Below are 17,849 nucleotides of genomic sequence, written 5' to 3' on the forward strand. Positions count from 1 at the left end.
TGTTTATTCACATATATCAGCATAATTTTTATTCATATTTCAACATATTATGATTCAAATATTATAGCATATTAATATTCATATATAAAATCATGAAAACATATTTCAGCATATTATTATTCATATATTTCAGCATAATTTTTATTCATATTTCAACATATACAATGTGCAATAAAAATAAAAAAAAATATAGTATCACAAAAAATTAATAAAATAATCAACTATCGGGTTAAGGTAAAATAAAAAAGGAAAAACATCAGCAAAGAATTAACACAAAATTCCATAAAGTATTTAACACAATTTTGCAATAATATTTAGCACAAGATAATTAGCACAACCGAACTAAAAATTCCATAAAATAATTAACACAAAATTCCATAACATATTTAACATAAAATAATTAAACACAAAATTCCATAACCCATTATTCAGATTATGCAAAACGATCAACATAAGATAATTAACACAACCGAACTAAAATTTCATAAAGTAATTAACACGAAATTCCATAAAACATTTAACACAAAATTCCATTAAATATTTAATGCAAGATAATTAAATACAAAATTCCAACCCCCCCCCCCCCCCCCCCAAAAAAAAAAAAAAAAAACCGATCTAATAATGAACAACGCCAAAAGGGTTTCGAGCATTCAAAACCTCAAAAAAAGAATATACATGAAAAGATGGACATAATCGTTCCAAAAGTGATCGTCGATGGAGCTTTTTGCTTGTTCAATGGTCACCGGTTGCTCCCAATACAGGTGCCATACTTGATCCTGTTTGAATGAGGAAGATACAAGGGTATTTTGGGCATTTAAAAAATAACTAGGGATACAAGGGTATTTAAGCACTTATTTAAAAAGTGCTTAAGAAAACCACTCTCAATTACTTTTTCAATAAGCACTACTTTCTCAAATAAGCATTTTTTCTTTACTTTTTTATCAAATACCACAAGTGCTTATTTTCTATTTAATGTGTGGTTCCAACACTTAAATTAAGTATTTATAAAAAAAGTACTTATTACAAGTAAAATCAAACAAGGCGTAAATTGGCTGGAGTGGACCGAATTTAACTGAACGGATGGTACTTTGTGACAAACTTTCAAAGGTTAATTAAGTAAATTCGCTAGAATAATTTCAAGTTCCAATTGAGTCTAGATCACCTGCCAGGCTGCCAACGAAAAACATTGCAACCCTCTACCATCATACATGGGTGGGCCTCATTCTCATGGTGAGATGTGCCGTGTTAGATCAAGATTGGTAGAGGATTGGAATATATTTTGTTGACAGAAGATCCTAATTCGTTCCAACTTTCAAGATTGCGCTCTAAGGCCCAATACATACGGATCAGGTCCCAACAACCATGGCTGTTGGGACCGATTCGGACTCCGACCCGTTAGTCTTTTTCACGGTCCCGCCACATTCCCTCCCTTCAAATTCAAAACTCGCATCCATTTCCGTTTCGGTTCCAAAACACGGACACAGACAGACTCAGAGAGAGAGAGAGAATGAAAGGAGAGCAACATTCTCCTTCACTATCACCAAACCCTAATGTGTTTCTTAGAGATATCTCAAACTTCAAAACTCCAAAATATTCCTCCCATAACTCGAAATTTCAGTCACCGTTTCCCAATTATTTTACTGCCTCCAAACAAACTCCATCTTCGTCTTCATACTCTGCATTCCGTCGCCGGCCTTCTCTTGCTCCATCATCCCGATCGAAAGCCGCTCGCAAGCTTAAAGCATTCGAGCTCGAGCAGTCTCAGTCTGCCCGAAAAGTCCAGATTCGGAAAGAAAAATCCCTGAGGTCCCTAGCCAAATCACTTTCCGCTTGGCTCAATTTCCTATTTGAGAACCCTAGGTCTTGTGGGTGTGAACTTTCCAGCCTGACGGGTGCAGATCATTTGAAAAATCCAGGGACGGTTTTGCCAAATGGGAAGAGGGACAGCTGGCCCGGAGTTGGAGTTGGGATTGAGAGGTCCTGGAGGAGCCCAAAGCGCCAGAGGGATTCACAGTGGAAAGCTAGGGATGTTGTTGATGCCGAGCCATTGTTGTCCTCGTCGGAATTTTCATCACTGGCGGCATCATTGCAGGAAATTTGCAGCTTCGAAGATTTGAGGCAACGGATGGGGGCATATTTGAATTCAGGTAGCTGCAATGAGGTCCTCTCCGTGATGAGTCAAGTACTAAAGGTTCGTCTTCATATTTATCTCTTTCTTCTAGTCTTAGTCTTAGATTTGATTTGTTATGAAAGAGAGGATCCAGGTTTTAACTGAGTTGGTTTGATGAATGACCTTTTTAGCTGGACAGAGGTCTTGACTTGAAATGCCAACTTGAGGACTGCCGATATTCTTTTCCTAATGGCACTTTACAGATCAATTTAAGCATAACAAGGAACAACATTTTGAGACCTTTTATCAAGCTATGTTTAGTAATAATAATATAGCTTTCACAGAAGGCAGGAGACTTTGTTCCATATAAGTATATATGATTTCTTTGCTTTCTTATTTTGAAACCCAATTAAAGACTGTGTTATTTTTCCCCAACGAACATTTCAGCACAACAGTCTGATTTAAATATGACAAGAAACAACACTATGATAGCTCTTGCTTGGTTATAGCGAGTACTAACACTTGTAGTTTTCACAACGCAGAGGAGATCATCTAGATAAGCTCTTTTTTTTGTTTTAGTTTTCATTTTCTTTCTCAGTCTCAGCCACCTTGAGCCACCCCACCCCAGTAATAGAACTGACAAACATCTATAAGCTTCAAGGAGAAAAAGTAAATATCTATATTAAATTGCATCTACAATCCAAAGCATGGAACAACATTCAATATCTTGTAGTACATTGAAATACTCACTTCAGGTCCACAAACTATTTAGGGGAAACTCATTTTCCGGTAAATGGGGGCGAGTAAGTTGGTGGGTCCCATAAGCCCACATTCATGTTTTAGTATTAGTGGGTCCCACGGAAAAGAACAATTCCCGAACAGCTCATTTACTTGGATAAGTAATACCCTTCTAAGATTTGGGTAAATAACTTTCTTGTCCACACGGGAAATTGTTAGCGCATGATGGGACAACATTGTCCCTTCAAAAATGGTCATTTAGTCATTATATAATTTTACCTGGGAAATAAAAGAATACTGATAAGTACACTTATCTGGGTAAATATTTCCCAGGAAACATTTGCCGGGATCGAAAAACAAATGAGGTCTTAATGGTATACTTCAAGGTTCACTTTCACATTTTTTTAATCAAGACCAAATCATTATTGTGTGTTCTTGATTTCTTTTTTTATATCTTCATGCATATAACACAACTCTGTTTTTTCCCAGAATATAGATGAAGGAAGGTTGAAGATGAAGACACATTGCCCTATAGTAACTGATGTAGGGATGAAGGAAAGAGCTATAAAGGTGCTTATGTGTTATAATCCAGCATGGCTTCAAATTGGATTATATATTGTTTTTGGTGGTGACTCCTTGTTGTCCACTGGAGATTTCAATTCTGATCAAGAAGTAATGTTCTTAAAAATGGTGGTTGAGAAGCAATTCTTTTCACATGCGGGTCTGGCAAAAACTTATGCTTATAACAAGTTGGTTGAGGGTCTATATAGACCAGGATATTTTGAGGCTCTGGGGAATGTTATACTAAAGAGGTTTCTGTTGCTTGTTCTTATACTTGATAGAGCTAAATCTAAAAGCAGTCTTCCAATTAAGTATGGTATTGATGGAATTGATGGGGGTTCTCCTCCATTGTTTGTTTCTCAATCCAATATTAAATCAACCCGGCAAGTTATACAAGGTAATATAACTGATGTTTCCTTTTTGTATTTAGTATCCTATTATTATGCACCCAGTTGGGGGTCTTGATTGTCTTTTTTGTTTCTAATTTGATTTATAGATTTCTTATCTTCGGAGGTAATGCATGGAGAAGGTAATCTTCTTGCACATCTTGTGATTATTGGCTACAAAGTATCTTATGAACAGGTAAGTGGTCCAATATGTTGTGTTCTATGCTTTCTTGTATGTTGGTTTGGGGAAGCCAAACAGGTTTCAATCTTTAAGTCGGTGCTTGTGTCCCTTATTTGTTTTCTGAAAAATGAATAGGCATGGAGCTGATTTCCTATACGCTGTTATAATTACATAGTATATTTTAAATGATTGGTTGATCAAACAAACTTGTGCTGCAGTATCCGCTTGTTGAATACGATTTCAGAGTGAAAGAGTTATTTGACGATCTCCAGGATGGGGTGCGATTATGTAGAGCCATTCAGCTCTTGCAATCTGATGCTTCCATTCTCACGGTTGTTCTATTTTCTGCTTATTTTTTATGTTCCTTGCCAATTCGATTTTAGGGGGAAACTAGTTGATTGCTTTGCGGTTTGATAATTTAAATATTTGACTATTATATGGCCAGAAAATGACAGTTCCTTCAGATACTCGTAAGAAGAATGTAGTGAACTGTGGCATAGCTATGCAATATCTCAAGCAGGCTGCTGTGCCATTAAGTGATGAAGATGAAGTGATGATTTTAGCAGAAGATATTGCTAATGGAGACAAAGAGCTTATATTGTCCATGCTCTGGAACATCTTTATTCACTTACAGGTCTGCTTCTTCTCTTATTTCCTTGAATCTTTGGAAATTTGAATGTGAATCATTCTTTACTTTCATCATTGACATATTTGATGTTAGTAAGCTATCTGTAGTGTTCTGTTCATTAAGGTTGTTTCTTCCTAGCAGTGTTAATGGGTTGTGTTGGATCCAGGAATTTCCACCCACTATTCTTTTGTTGGTAGATCACTTGTGTCTTTTGTTCTTAGTGGAATAAACAAATTGAATGCTTGAAGTTAGTTTATCAGTTACGCTGGTGTCACTGATGGCATTTCTTTTGTGTTCTAAAGATGTTTATTTTGTTTTATTTTATTTTTTCTTCTACAAATAACCGAATTTATTGATCTGGGAACTACATGGCTACTGTTTTCTTTAGGTAGATGCAAATTGATGTTTTATTTTTCTATTTGTCTTTCCATAAGACATTCTACCATGAATAAACTAGTTGCTATACTTGTTTTGTTGAAAAAAAATCACAACTTGGTTTCTGTATATAGCTTAGATGATATGCTGCTGTACTTGTTAAATGTAATTATTATAATGTCCCAGACTGACTATCATCATCTAATTCTGCAGTTACCATTGCTAATCAACAAAAAACAGTTAATTGAGGAAATATCCAAAGTTAAAGAGGCTAACATGGTATGTACTTTTTCTATGCACTGTACCTTGTTTCCCAACTGTTGTGGATAAATGTTCACAATTGGGATGTGACATGCCCATCTAAAATTATTACCGTATCCTAATGCAAGCTAGGCAGCACACTCTCACTTATCAATATTTTATTCAATTTAACCTTTTGATTTATTGCTTTCTTTCATATTTTCTACATTTTTAACAAACATGCAGTTACAGTACTCTTTTTCTGTTCTTCAGGACCAGTCAAATTATAAGACATCTACTCTTATGGAAATGCTTCTGGAGTGGATCCAGGTATTGCTTATGCATAAGTAGTTATTTAAACACATTGTTTGGTCTGTTTTGTGAAAAGTGTTTGTTTATGCAATCTCAAAGGGGTTCTGGTTTATGCAATCTAAAGCACATTCTTTGCCATGCATTAACAATTTTGTAATTCTACTTCAGTAATTTTTTAGACATGTTTCTTTGCAACTGCCTAACACTCTGTCATACAACATTTTTGGCTTATATCCCACTAAGAGGCAGATGTTACAATGTCTTGCTAAAAATACCATACAGCATTTGGTTTTCTCACAATTCTTTAGATAGACTGTTTTATGGTCTACTTTTAGAAGTGAAAGACTGGTAAACCCCACCCCGTAACCGACAAGAAAACTGCTCGCACTTTAGTTGGTTTAGATAGTCAGTGTAAAATGTGAGCTATGCAAAAGCTTTGCTTTGTTTTTTGTCTTCTTTTCTGGTTAAGGAATAGCTTTGGGAGATGTTTGTCTACATGTTACTAATTTATAAGTTCATTTTGTTTGACTGGAACCAACTGCAGGAAATCTGTCAAATGTATAGCATCAAGGTCGACAATTTTTCATCTTTAGTTGATGGTAAAGCAATGTGGTGTTTGATTGATTATTACTTCAGCAAGGAACTTCATTGTTGTTCTTATAAGGTGAACTTAACCATTTTCATTCCTGTTTTTCCAACATCTATAAGGTCTTTTGTTTTTCATTCTAAATTTCCATACACCATTTATTTCTAGGAGACTCAAGATACCAGTAGCAAAAGATCAGTTTTTCTGACAACAGATAATACAGATGTCATACATAATTTTATTTTATCTCAGAAGCTCACAACAATGGTGGGAAACTTTCCTGAAGTAAGTGCTCATACCTAATTGCATAGTCAAATTCTTACTGCAGAACCATATTTCATGTTCTACTTTTTGGTTTACAGGTGTTGCAAATAAGTGACGTACTTGAAAATAATGGCCCATGTAATGAACGAAGTGTGATAATTTTGTTGGTTTTCCTCTCATCACAACTGATTGGCAGAAAGAATATGGTAATGTTTGAAGTATGTTGAAAGTAATTATTTGAGATTGTTTGTCCATTCTTTAAAATTCTCATTGGTGGCCTCTATCTCCTGTTTAGGATCAACGCAATATTCACAAACTTCTGGGATGTAATTGTCAAAGTCCAGACAGAAGACAACCAAACCTGGTGAAGTGCTACCCAAATTCAGAAAGACAAGTGAAAGACAATGGACCAGATGACTACAATAATGAAGGTTTCACATTGTTTATTTTCTAGGAGGTTTGCATTAGTGTATGTGTATCATTTAGCTAAGAGCCTAGGTCTTTTTCTTGCTCTTGAATGATATTTAAGCATGGACTTTATCCTACATGGAATGGTCTTTTATTTTGTATAGTTGTTTGGGTTTATTATTCTCTTGACCCTTCATCTTTATCATAGTAGGTTTTAGGATTCATAGTTTCATACCAATATATTGTTTTCTTCTTTATATAAGTACATTCAATTCTTGCATCAAAATACTGTAAAAGACCAATAAGATTCTTAGATCCATTGAAAAGAAAAAAAAAACTAACAGTAGCTATATTGCACTTCAAAATGGGTTCCATGTTGGAGTTAAAAACTTCATTATTCAACATAAAAATCTGTATTTTCATTTTAACCATAGTACCATACCATGTTGGAACTCAGAAGACCATCAACACCACATGGTTTAACATACTGAGTTGATATATTCTTGTTTTCAAATACAACCATGAATTTTATTAGATGTAGTAGCCATGGAAAACTTTTTTAACTTGATTTTGTAACCGCCATGTTATTATATTCATGCTAGAGTGCTATTGTTTACTGTATTAAAGAGTAAATACCTTTTGCTAATGTAGAAAATCACTGGTGATGTGGGACTTGGCTTGTACTGTATACATGATTTTCAATGGTATTCTTACTGGGTTATTTTATTTTGCATGGGTAAAAAGCTTAATGCTGGTATTTTCTGATTTCTTGCACTAAAAAGTTTGTGAGTGACCTTTACCAATGATTTTTTTTTTGTATACATACAGATGCTGTGAGAAAGTTTAAAGTCATTCAAGCTTGGTGGAGAGATATGGCTAAGAGAAACCACAATTGTGAACTTAAACCACCTGCTTGTGTTGTACAATGCCATGTAGCAAATAAATATAGCATTGACTTTCAAAGAGGTACCTCCTATGAACTTTGGTACACAAGTATAATGTTGGAAAATTTTCTTCCCATATCGATGACTCATACAAGTAATCCACAAATTGGCCTAACCGAGCATTGTACTACAGCTGACCCTGTTTGCTAATCTCTGTTTCTCTTATTTCCTTTTTTTTTCTTCACACAACTGAGTTTCTATTTATTTGCACAAGAATTTGCTGAAATGTTTCTTCAAGTTGTAATTTGTGATATGCCAACTTCTACCCAATTCACCAAAACCAATATCAAGGTGTATTTGTTGCATTTGGTATTTATTTGGTTGAGATGAATTGTCTTGATCAGGGAAATCCAGTTTTTTTCTGTCATTTCCCACTCCGGATTTGCTACCCACAAACTGTTCCCACATCATCACCCATAGAACATCACCGTTGTGTTGGGAAAATCTGAAGGGATGAGAGATCCATCATATGGATGGCCGAACCTGCAGGAAGGTTGGGCGAAATTTAAAAAATTTCTCTCTCCTATGGGAATCACATTCCTTATTTTAGAAAATTGCATTTTCAAGGATCAATCTTGAACCCAAACCAGATCGGATCTGAAACTAAAAGGGAGTGGAGAGATATACCTGATACGAAGTAGTAATAACCTCCAATGAAGGTGTTCACGCCTAGGGAAAAATCCAAAGACTGTTTCCACCGAAGATGACATGGTGCAGGATGAAGCAGAATTAGTAGGATGGTTTTTTATCAAGAACTGAATTCTTCAACAAGAATCTGATGAAGGGCTAGTGAGCACGACTTCAAATTACCTTTTCTGCCCAAAGGTATTATCAAGAACCCTTCTTGATCGCTCCCACAGGTGGAGATCGAACTGGTATGGTGGCACGAGCAGTAAAGAGCAGAAGACAGGAGCAGTCGAACCGTAGATTCTTCTCTCTTTGTAATCTCTGAACTGAGAATTGTGTTTTGGAGGTTCGCCCTGCTCCTTTATTTATAGCCTTTAAAGAGAACATCTCCTAATCCCATTAGGAGTTTCCTAATCCAAATCTTGTATTTGGATTTGGACTCTCTTTAAGAGATAAGGATAATCTCTTATCTTATCTGTAGATAAATATCAACCTTTCTAATCAAATTAAGAGTTTCCTGATCCAAATCTTTATTTGGATCTGGACTCTCTGAGTGGATAGGGATAATCCCTTATCCTATCTACTAATCTAAACTCCAGAACCGCCCCTTTTAATTAATCTCATTAAGCCAGTTCGAATTGTGCTTTAGGCCCATTAAGTCCATTTGCTCACTTACCCTCCAAATTGTTGCCCAATTGGATATCCTTGTATGGTGTGGGACTCAAACATTGATCTACACATCAGCCACATGGGTTTAGCCCAACCTCTGCTACAAGGCTTGGCCAAATTCACTGTATGAAACAGTGAATCCCTCAGTCCATCACTATAGGCTCTTAATGGGTCCAACATTTACACTAAATGGTCCTTAGGTCAAGCTACCTTATAAAAACCCAAGGATTGTGGGCAGATGCAAGATTAGCCCATCAGGTATTACCCTCGATGGTCTTACACTTAAACCTCTCAGCCCATAATGATCAAACATTACCCGACAAGAGATGACATCTCCCTCGGCTGCAAGGTACAATGTTGCACTCTCTACTCACATGGATCCCGGGAATTAAAACATTTTGCAAACATTTTGAAACCATAATATATATGTATATTTCTATATAAATATATTTTGCAAAACAAATTTCAACTAGTTTAGGTTTCCATCGGAGAGAGTGCATCCTCGATCATTCATTTTGTTCGACAAAGGGGTTGATCCTGTCACTATGATCACTCAGATGAATTCTTGGACTGTCTCAACATACCCAGGTTTTGACCCCCTCTAAGGATCTCACTGATTGGCATATCAAAGACATCCCAATCCAACACCTAGTGTAGTATCATAATTGAGTCTAGGGGTCAGGTGTAACATTTCGGTTTTGCTCATCTATTTCCAAGGTCCAGGGCAGTACTGGAATTTTGGTCCGGTTCATGGTTTCAAGAAAATTCACACTGCATGTACCTCAGTTTTCACCCTGGTAGTTGAGACAAGCCACCCCAACCAACTTGGCGGCACATCAGTGTCAGCTTTGGCAAGATAAATCTCCATAGATCTATCCAACGACTGTGAAGATTCTAAACTAACACGAATCTCATATGTGTCTAGCTTAAGGGCATACACTGTCTAACAACATCTCCCATGAATGGCAAAGGAGATATTCCCAATGCACAACTGTAATATCTTGTGGGTAGAGATGTGGAACAGCTTGTGGGTAGCAGATCTGAGCCTGTCCTTTCCTCTTTTCATAGACCTTTTTCAATGTAAATTTCTTACATATGGAGCTTGCAATTCTTCATAGAAATAAGGAGCATTGTTGCCACTCTTTGTTCTACAATCATGTATTGAACTTATATCTGCCATTTTATCCTATTTAACTGAACTGTTGATGGTTCCAGAAAGGGCTGCAAAAATTATACAATCTAACTTCAGAGGATTGATTGTACGACACAAGTTTTTGAAGATGAAAGCTGCAATTTCCTTTTTACAAACTGTTATTCGGTCTTGGTTAATGGTTAAACGAAGAGGAGTATTTATCAATTTCAATAACGTTATGGTTGACCAACTATCTGTTGGTAATATTTGTTGCACTTTTGCCATAATCTATTTATATTATTTGACATCTTAATCAAAACTCATACTTACATTCCCTGATACATTTGGATTAATTGCACAGGGAGCCAGAAACATCTGGATATTTTTGTAAGATACTCTAGGTTCATGGTCGACAGTCTCAGCTTTATCAAGTTAAAGAAGTCTATTCTGCTTATTCAGCAGGCTGCAAGGGCTTGGATCATTCGAAGACGTCAGAGTAAATCTTTGCTTGATCTGGTCAGAGCTGCAAGTGTTATCCAGTCATGTATTCGTGGGTGCATAGCAAGGTCTAAATATCATGTCAGGGTTGCTGAGTTTCGTAAAATTGAACTTTTGCATGCCAAAAATCTTCAAATGAAGGCAGCTATTACAATTCAGCTTGCGTGGAGAAAATTTTCTTTCCAGAATTCTTTCTCCAAGCAGTGCTCTGCTGCAACCACGATGCAGAGTCACTATCGTGGTTGGCTGATGAGAAAAGAGTTTCTGTACAAGAGAGAAGCAATAATAAAGATTCAGAACCTTATTCGCTGTCTAAAACATCAAAGATATTTTCAACAGTATAGACTGGAAACTAGGTCAGCAACCATAATTCAGTCATACATTCGTGGATGGATTGCGCGAAGTGAATTTAGAAGAAAATATCATTACATTGTTGTGCTCCAAGTAAGTTTTTCTTCTCTCTCTAGAATTTCTCTCATGTCATTTGTTATTTTCACCTGATTTTTGAAGTCATGCACAATTTTTATTTTGTTTAATTAGACTTGCCTTCAGATAAATTTTAAGCAGTTTATTTGATGGTATGATCGACTTGCTTCTGTTTTGCCTAGCAATCCAATTCATCCATCTTGAAATCCTAATATGATATTCTTAAGATGTTGTATCATTATTTGGATCCTACTCTTGGATTCCAAAATCTTAGCTTAGTTGGTATTTCAAGGTTTGAAGTTCTTTTAGAGTAAGATGCTCATAATTCTCTTTTTACATCGTGTGACTCAGCCTTTGAATCTTTTTCTCTCATTACCTTAATAAGGTTAGGGATAGCAATTTCTACTCTACCCGGTGGGTCCCTGCCCCTACCTGCCCTGAAGGAGCAGATTTTTTTTGCTTGAAGGGGTTTTGGGGTGGGGACAGGTTTTGGGATTCTATATGGGTAGGGTACGGTATTAGGCTAAATCCAACCCTCCCCAATCTGCATATTATTGGAAAACATATGAACTTTATGTATTGGGTGCTAAATTTAATAATAGTTTGAATTTTATGCAAGGATAACTGATAGCTCATGTTTTTTTTACATGTCTTAATCAAATAAATTGGAAATTTGTTGTTTGTTTTTGTTATTTTACTTATTTATTGCTTATATATAACAAGAAATAATAGGAAATTAGATGTGGGTCTAAATCCAACCCACCCTTCCTTTGAATGTGGGGAAGGTAGGGGTGGGGAGGGTTTTGCATTTTCATGTGTCGGGGCTGGTGAGGGTTTGGATTCTTAAAATCCAACCTGCTACGGGTTTTGGGGAAGGTACGAGTTGGGAGGTTTAAGGAGGCGGTAGGGTCTAGAATTTACAAAACCCTCCTTGAACCTGCCCCATTGCCATCTCTAAATAAGGTAACATTACATGCCTTCAACAAAATCTAACCTAAATGTTAAAATGTTTGTTTTATATACATGTTCTTATGCATATGATGGATCTATAACTTAGGATCTGTGTTTGGCTTAATTGGATTAGATCATAATCACGATCCAATCAAGTGATAATGCTAAGAGTATGTAACATACCTAGGCTTGTTTCATTGAGGATGATGCTAATATAATCTATGGTTCATAAAACATTGTTTTTTGCAATAAATCCAGAGCCATTGGCGAAGTTATTTGATGAGGAGAATATTTTTATGTCAAAGAGATGCAACAATAAAGATCCAGAGTGCTCTTCGATGCCAAAAATGCTGGAAGACATTTCAACGTTACAAAAGTGCAGCTATTCAAATTCAACGATTTGTCAGGGGGCAAGTTGCTCAAAGTATATCAAGTTCGTATCGGAATTTCTTTTCCTTACTGGTTTATTAACTAATTTGCTTCTGTATGCATTTTATGGTCATAATTCCTTGCAGTAATTGTTTTCAACTTGTGGTTTAAGATATTAAATTGACTTCAGAACTTAATATTTCCTTTATTGTATTACTTCAGCTGCTTCTTGTCTTCACTCTACCATAAACAAGGGTTGCAAGAAACAGATCTCAACAGATTGCTTCGAGAGCCTTGAATCAAAAATTTTGTTACATTCAGTTCTGAAGCTGCAAAGATGGTGGAAGAGAGTTTTGTTGCTCAAATCCAGAGCAAGATCTGCAATCATAATTCAGTCTCACATTCGTAGGTGGATTGCTAAACAAAAAGCAAATAGGGAGAGACATCGCATTGTTGTCATTCAAGTACAGTACATCTAACCATTGCTATTCTTTCTCAGTGGTGCTTTACTCTGTATTTTCATTCCACAACTACATTTTGATTTTCTTATCAAAACTGTTTTCTTTTACTTCCAATTAAAGAATCTTTGCCCCATACATGGATGATATACATCTAGAAAAACAATGTATGTCCTGGTTTGATGGCTTAATACCAGAAAAATATGTTAAAGAATCTAGGGTATTTTTCCTGGTGTAGCTAAAGTATGGGATTTCTCAACTTGGTTGCCGATTTTGCATTTTGGTGAGAAGAATAGCGGAACATTTTGGTGACCAGAAGTGGGGGGTTTTTGCAAACTTTAAAACCATGGTTCATTACATTAGAGGCTGGAACATTTCTATTTCCACAAAAAATTGGATTTTGATGTAGTATCTTGGGAAAGCAAATAGTATGCCATTTCCAACCTTTTTACTGCTTCACTTTCAGTACAAAGAAGAAATTTTTGATATGGGAGTGTAAGTGTATTAGTCTTCCTCTCCCTATCTATGTGGGATTTATGCAGTGCCTTTTCTCTTCAATGATACTAAAATACCTACCTATATGGTACACACTAGGGGTGTAATACTAAATAGTATTCAAAAATCCAATTTCATATTCAAGATTTGACAATATCGAATTGAATTCAGATAATTCATATATAGTGATTGGTTGAATTCAGATATGAAGTACATTTACTTTTTTTTTTTTGTCTTCTATACCATTTAGTTTATTGGATTGAATTCAGATATGGCCTGATTTGATCCAATAAACATCCAAACTGATTACACCATTAATATATACATATGAGATGACCTAAATACTCTTTATTTCTCTCTAATAAAATTATACTACAGGTTATTTCTTTATTTTATGAAGGGTTTAATATAAAAATTAATTAGATCTGATTCAGATTAAGAAATTTAAATTAATCATTTGAATTTGAATTCAGATATGATCTCATTCACCTTGGTTTCACTCTATTTACACTCCTGGTACACACCCTACCTTGAACCTTCTCAGTGTAGCTAAACTTAAAAGCCTCTGCCCAATTCACTTGTGCAACAACTCACACAGACTCTAATGTGCACATACGAAAAAACATTCATATAGTACTTAATTCAATTGTTCATACTTTCTGTCTGGCATACACTTGCACATTACTAAGTGACTGAAGTACATATCACCCTCATCATTCATACTGATGCATACATCCCCTGGCCTTCCCCCACCCACCCAACCACATGTGTGCATGCACACACACACACACACAAACACTTGGATATGCTCCTTGTTTTAGAAGCTTCTCACTTTTCACACCCCAGCATGCTTTCATTGGAATTTTGTGGAGTACTTATTCTGTTTTCATTCCTAAGACTGAGTGACTGTTCTCACCATAATTTCCAATTCATAGAATATGCAGTCTTTTCTTGAGACCTGCTTGTTCTCAAGCCTGCTGCTGCATGTACTGTCAAGTCTATTGATTGTAGGGTTGTCCCAATTTCTTTCTGTACTAATGGATCTACTCTGAATATTGGCTTTCTCTTTGAGATTGTTCATTATCATATGCTCCTGTCCTCAAGGAGCTTAATCTATGTGCTTGCCTTGTTAAACTGATTTTAACTTGTTAAAATTTGGAAAAGGGCAAAGCATTGTTTGGTTTTCTGCTAAATCCAAATTGTTATTGCCTATTTCTTTTAATTGTTTTGCTCGTCATTTTAATTTTTGTTTTATTTATTTGACAGTCATATTGGAAAGGTTACATTGCACGAAAGGAGTCAAAGGGGAAATTATTGGATTTACGTATCAGGGTGCAAAAATCTGCTGCAAATGTTGATGATAACATGCGCCTTATAAATCGGCTTGTAGCCGCACTTTCAGAACTACTTAGTATACGAAGTGTCAGTAGCATACTTCACACTTGTGCAACTTTGGGTAAGATCTCTTTCTTGGTCTTGAGATAATTTCTGGATGGGTGATTGCTGCAGATGTTTCTATTCTTGCCACTGAGTTGGTACTAGATCAGTGCACCTGGGTTTTTCTTAGTAACATTTTAATCTTCTTGAGTGGATAAAGTTATGTGGTTTTTTCCAGTTTGTGAATAGTGATATTATTAACCCTTCAATGGCTTGGTATCTTTTTTGGAATACATTGCAGTTGTCACTGATTTCTAAGTTTGCTGAAATAAGTAATTTCTCAGTTCAAACATTTTCAACCCTAAATGCTTTTGCAAACCATGTTATGATGTTACAAATTGTGCACTAGTTGGCACTGTGGGGAGGTTTATCTTAGTGTGCAAATTGAGGAGGATCATTTAGTGATGAATCTGTTAGCTGAAACTACATGTCCAGCTAGTTGCTGCATCAATGCATAACATAAACGGTCTTATCTTGTTAATTATTTGCATGCAGATATGGCTACTAGGCATTCTCAGAAGTGCTGTGAGATGCTCGTGTCTGCAGGGGCAATTGAGACACTATTGAAATTGATCCGCTCAACCAGCCGTAGTATTCCTGATCAGGAAGTTCTGAAACATGCACTCTCTACTCTAAGAAATCTTGCCCTTTATCCACATTTAGCAGAAGCATTGCTAGATATGCATGGATCCATAGAAACAATATTCTGGGAGTTGTTTAGGTTAGTTAATTCATAAATAAAAGTTGATTATGTGCTATATGCTTCTTTTACTCATTAGCTTTTTTCCTTTGTCTTGGTTGAATGTTAAAGGAACAAAGAGGAAGGATATTTCATTGCCTCTGAGCTCTTGAAGAAGTTGTGTTCAAGGCAGAAAGGTTTTGAAATGGTACACCAATTCCCTTATCTCTTAAAGAGGTTGCATACACTTGTTGAGGACCTCAAACGCAAGACAAGCAATGAGAAGAGGTGAGATTATGGAGGATTTTGTTCTGCACAGGACAAGCCTGGTTATCATCAAAATTGAATTCTTGTCACTAATATTTTTCTTTTTCTGACAGTCTTCCCTGCCTTTATGTAGGAATGCCCGCCTTCTGCCTGTGAAGGACGGCACAGAAAGAAGATTGAAAGAAGCTGTTGAGCTCTTGAGATTGACTATAAATGGTTAAGAAAGCTTAGCTGTTGTATTGGAATATGTTGTATAAATTTTGTATGTTCTAATTTTTGTTTCTGCCTGAGAATTTCTTTTGTATGATTTTTACGATGAAAAGACAGGAAACCTTAATACTAGACTTTGAAATCTATGCTTCTGTATTTTATTGACTGAAACATATCCTAAATATGTATGCAATCTAAGGATTTTTTTTTCCTACCAAGGGGAGATCCAGATTTGGGTATTAAATTGCCCAATCTTCCAACATATGTCAAGAGGTGGACAACATGCAGAGGATAGGAACAACTCACTTAAATGTGTCATGTCTAAAAGTCGTATGGGTCAAAGTTCAAAAATTGATGATTGAAACCATTTCCTGTCAAGATCCAAATGCAGTTTTAAACACTTAAAAGAGTTATCTTATTTCCAATGTCAACAATGAAGAGCTGAAGAAATGGTTAGTTGGGCCAATACTCTTGTTGGCTTTTTTGGTTTTGGTGTTTGGAAGTTCGTTAGATAAAGGCATAAAGCCTACCAGTAGGAGCTTCCTCTTCTCAAACCAGGAAATATACAGATGTACCTTTTAACAGTGGTCTCATCTTTTAGACTTGTAGTAAGAAGAAAGTGGTTTGACTAAGAGATGGGCTCCAATATGCAAGGGATAGATTAGTGGTGATGAAATTAAGGTTTAAAATATCGATGTTTCATTGCCTCATATTGTTGTGTATGATATGCATTTGTTTTTAGGGTCAACCCTATGGTTTCATGAATTTATTAAAACCTGTCTTATAGTTTGCATTCTATTAAAACACCCCATATAATTTGCAATCAATTTATTTAAATTGAGTGAAATGTTTTAAGGGCAAGCACACCCATTAGTTAACTTACACCCACTCTAGTGGTATCCAAGGATTAAAGTATCGGTATTGGGTATTGTATCAGACAACTCGGATACGGATATATTTTGAAAACATATGGATATAGACGAAAAAGATAGAAACGCATGGATACATTAGAAAAATATATAAAAATTTCATAAATATATTAATAATACTAAATTTAAGATTAAAATGATCACAAAATAGTATATAAATACATAAAAAATATAAATATTAAGGATATATATGAAGAAATATATTACGATTAATGAATCGGGATGCATAATTTTATTTATAGTGCATCAATCAAGAGTCCAAGACATTAAACATATGCACCTATTATATTTTAATTGTTATATCAATTATTTTTTATTTTACTATTTTAATTTTTTAACACTAAGAAAAAGTCAATTAAATATTAAATTTTCAAGTGCAATTTAAAATATCAATTAATAGTTTATAAAAATATAATCTTAACTTAAAGTACATCAAATTTGTTAAAATTTCTAAGATGTATATCATATACAAATTCAAAGTTTTTAATTACTAAAATAATTATTCCATTATTAATATTTTTATTTATATAAATTTTATAAAATAAAAAATCAATTTTTTGAAATAAATGTAGATTAGTGAATTTGATAGATTCAATTTAATATTATATTCTTCAATATTTTGTATATAATATTTTTATTTTTTTTTGTAAATAATAAATATGTTGTTATTACTTATTAATGTAAATTAAAATTTTAGTTAATAACTAATAATAGTATATAAAAAATTTAAGATTTATATCATGTGCAAATTTATAAATTTTAAGTATAAAAATAATTATTCTATTATTAATATTCTATTTGTATAAATATTTTGATATTAAGAATAATATTTTTTATATAAATGTGGATTTGATACATTATTTATTCTATTAATTTATAAAATACTATTTTTTAATTTTTAGTTAGAGTTGTTAAATATAAATGTGTTTTTTATTTAAATTGTATGTGAACAGAAAAAGTAGTGTCTTA

At 34.8% G+C, this 17,849-nt stretch overlaps 1 protein-coding gene across 1 annotated transcript; it reads left to right on the forward strand.

Moving 5' to 3' along the window:
• Nucleotides 1–1,307: 1,307 nt before the first annotated feature.
• Nucleotides 1,308–16,107, forward strand: LOC148878217 (binding / calmodulin binding protein). The gene is made up of 20 exons (XM_088951209.1): nucleotides 1,308–2,191; nucleotides 3,338–3,806; nucleotides 3,906–3,991; nucleotides 4,195–4,308; nucleotides 4,422–4,610; nucleotides 5,193–5,258; nucleotides 5,493–5,549; nucleotides 6,076–6,195; nucleotides 6,286–6,402; nucleotides 6,480–6,587; nucleotides 6,677–6,812; nucleotides 7,618–7,755; nucleotides 10,245–10,421; nucleotides 10,523–11,103; nucleotides 12,295–12,469; nucleotides 12,628–12,869; nucleotides 14,625–14,814; nucleotides 15,291–15,516; nucleotides 15,607–15,762; nucleotides 15,875–16,107. Exons 1-20 carry the CDS (start codon nucleotides 1,508–1,510, stop codon nucleotides 15,960–15,962), a joined length of 4,119 nt encoding a protein of 1,372 aa, XP_088807335.1. The 5' UTR covers nucleotides 1,308–1,507; the 3' UTR covers nucleotides 15,963–16,107.
• The last annotated feature ends 1,742 nt before the right edge of the window (nucleotides 16,108–17,849 follow it).

Source organism: Nelumbo lutea, chromosome 1 (genome assembly GCF_056320005.1).
Source record: "Nelumbo lutea isolate HS-2025 chromosome 1, American lotus-T2T, whole genome shotgun sequence".
In the NCBI taxonomy this organism is placed as follows: Eukaryota; Viridiplantae; Streptophyta; class Magnoliopsida; order Proteales; family Nelumbonaceae; genus Nelumbo; species Nelumbo lutea.

Bases quoted from the DNA above. Each gene is read 5' to 3' on its own strand.
- LOC148878217 (XM_088951209.1), top strand. From the start codon at position 1,508: ATGAAAGGAGAGCAACATTCTCCTTCACTATCACCAAACCCTAATGTG. The intron at 4,309-4,421 runs GTTGTTCTATTT...TTATATGGCCAG, and splicing joins CTGATGCTTCCATTCTCACG to AAAATGACAGTTCCTTCAGA. The intron at 14,815-15,290 runs GTAAGATCTCTT...ATTTGCATGCAG, and splicing joins TCACACTTGTGCAACTTTGG to ATATGGCTACTAGGCATTCT.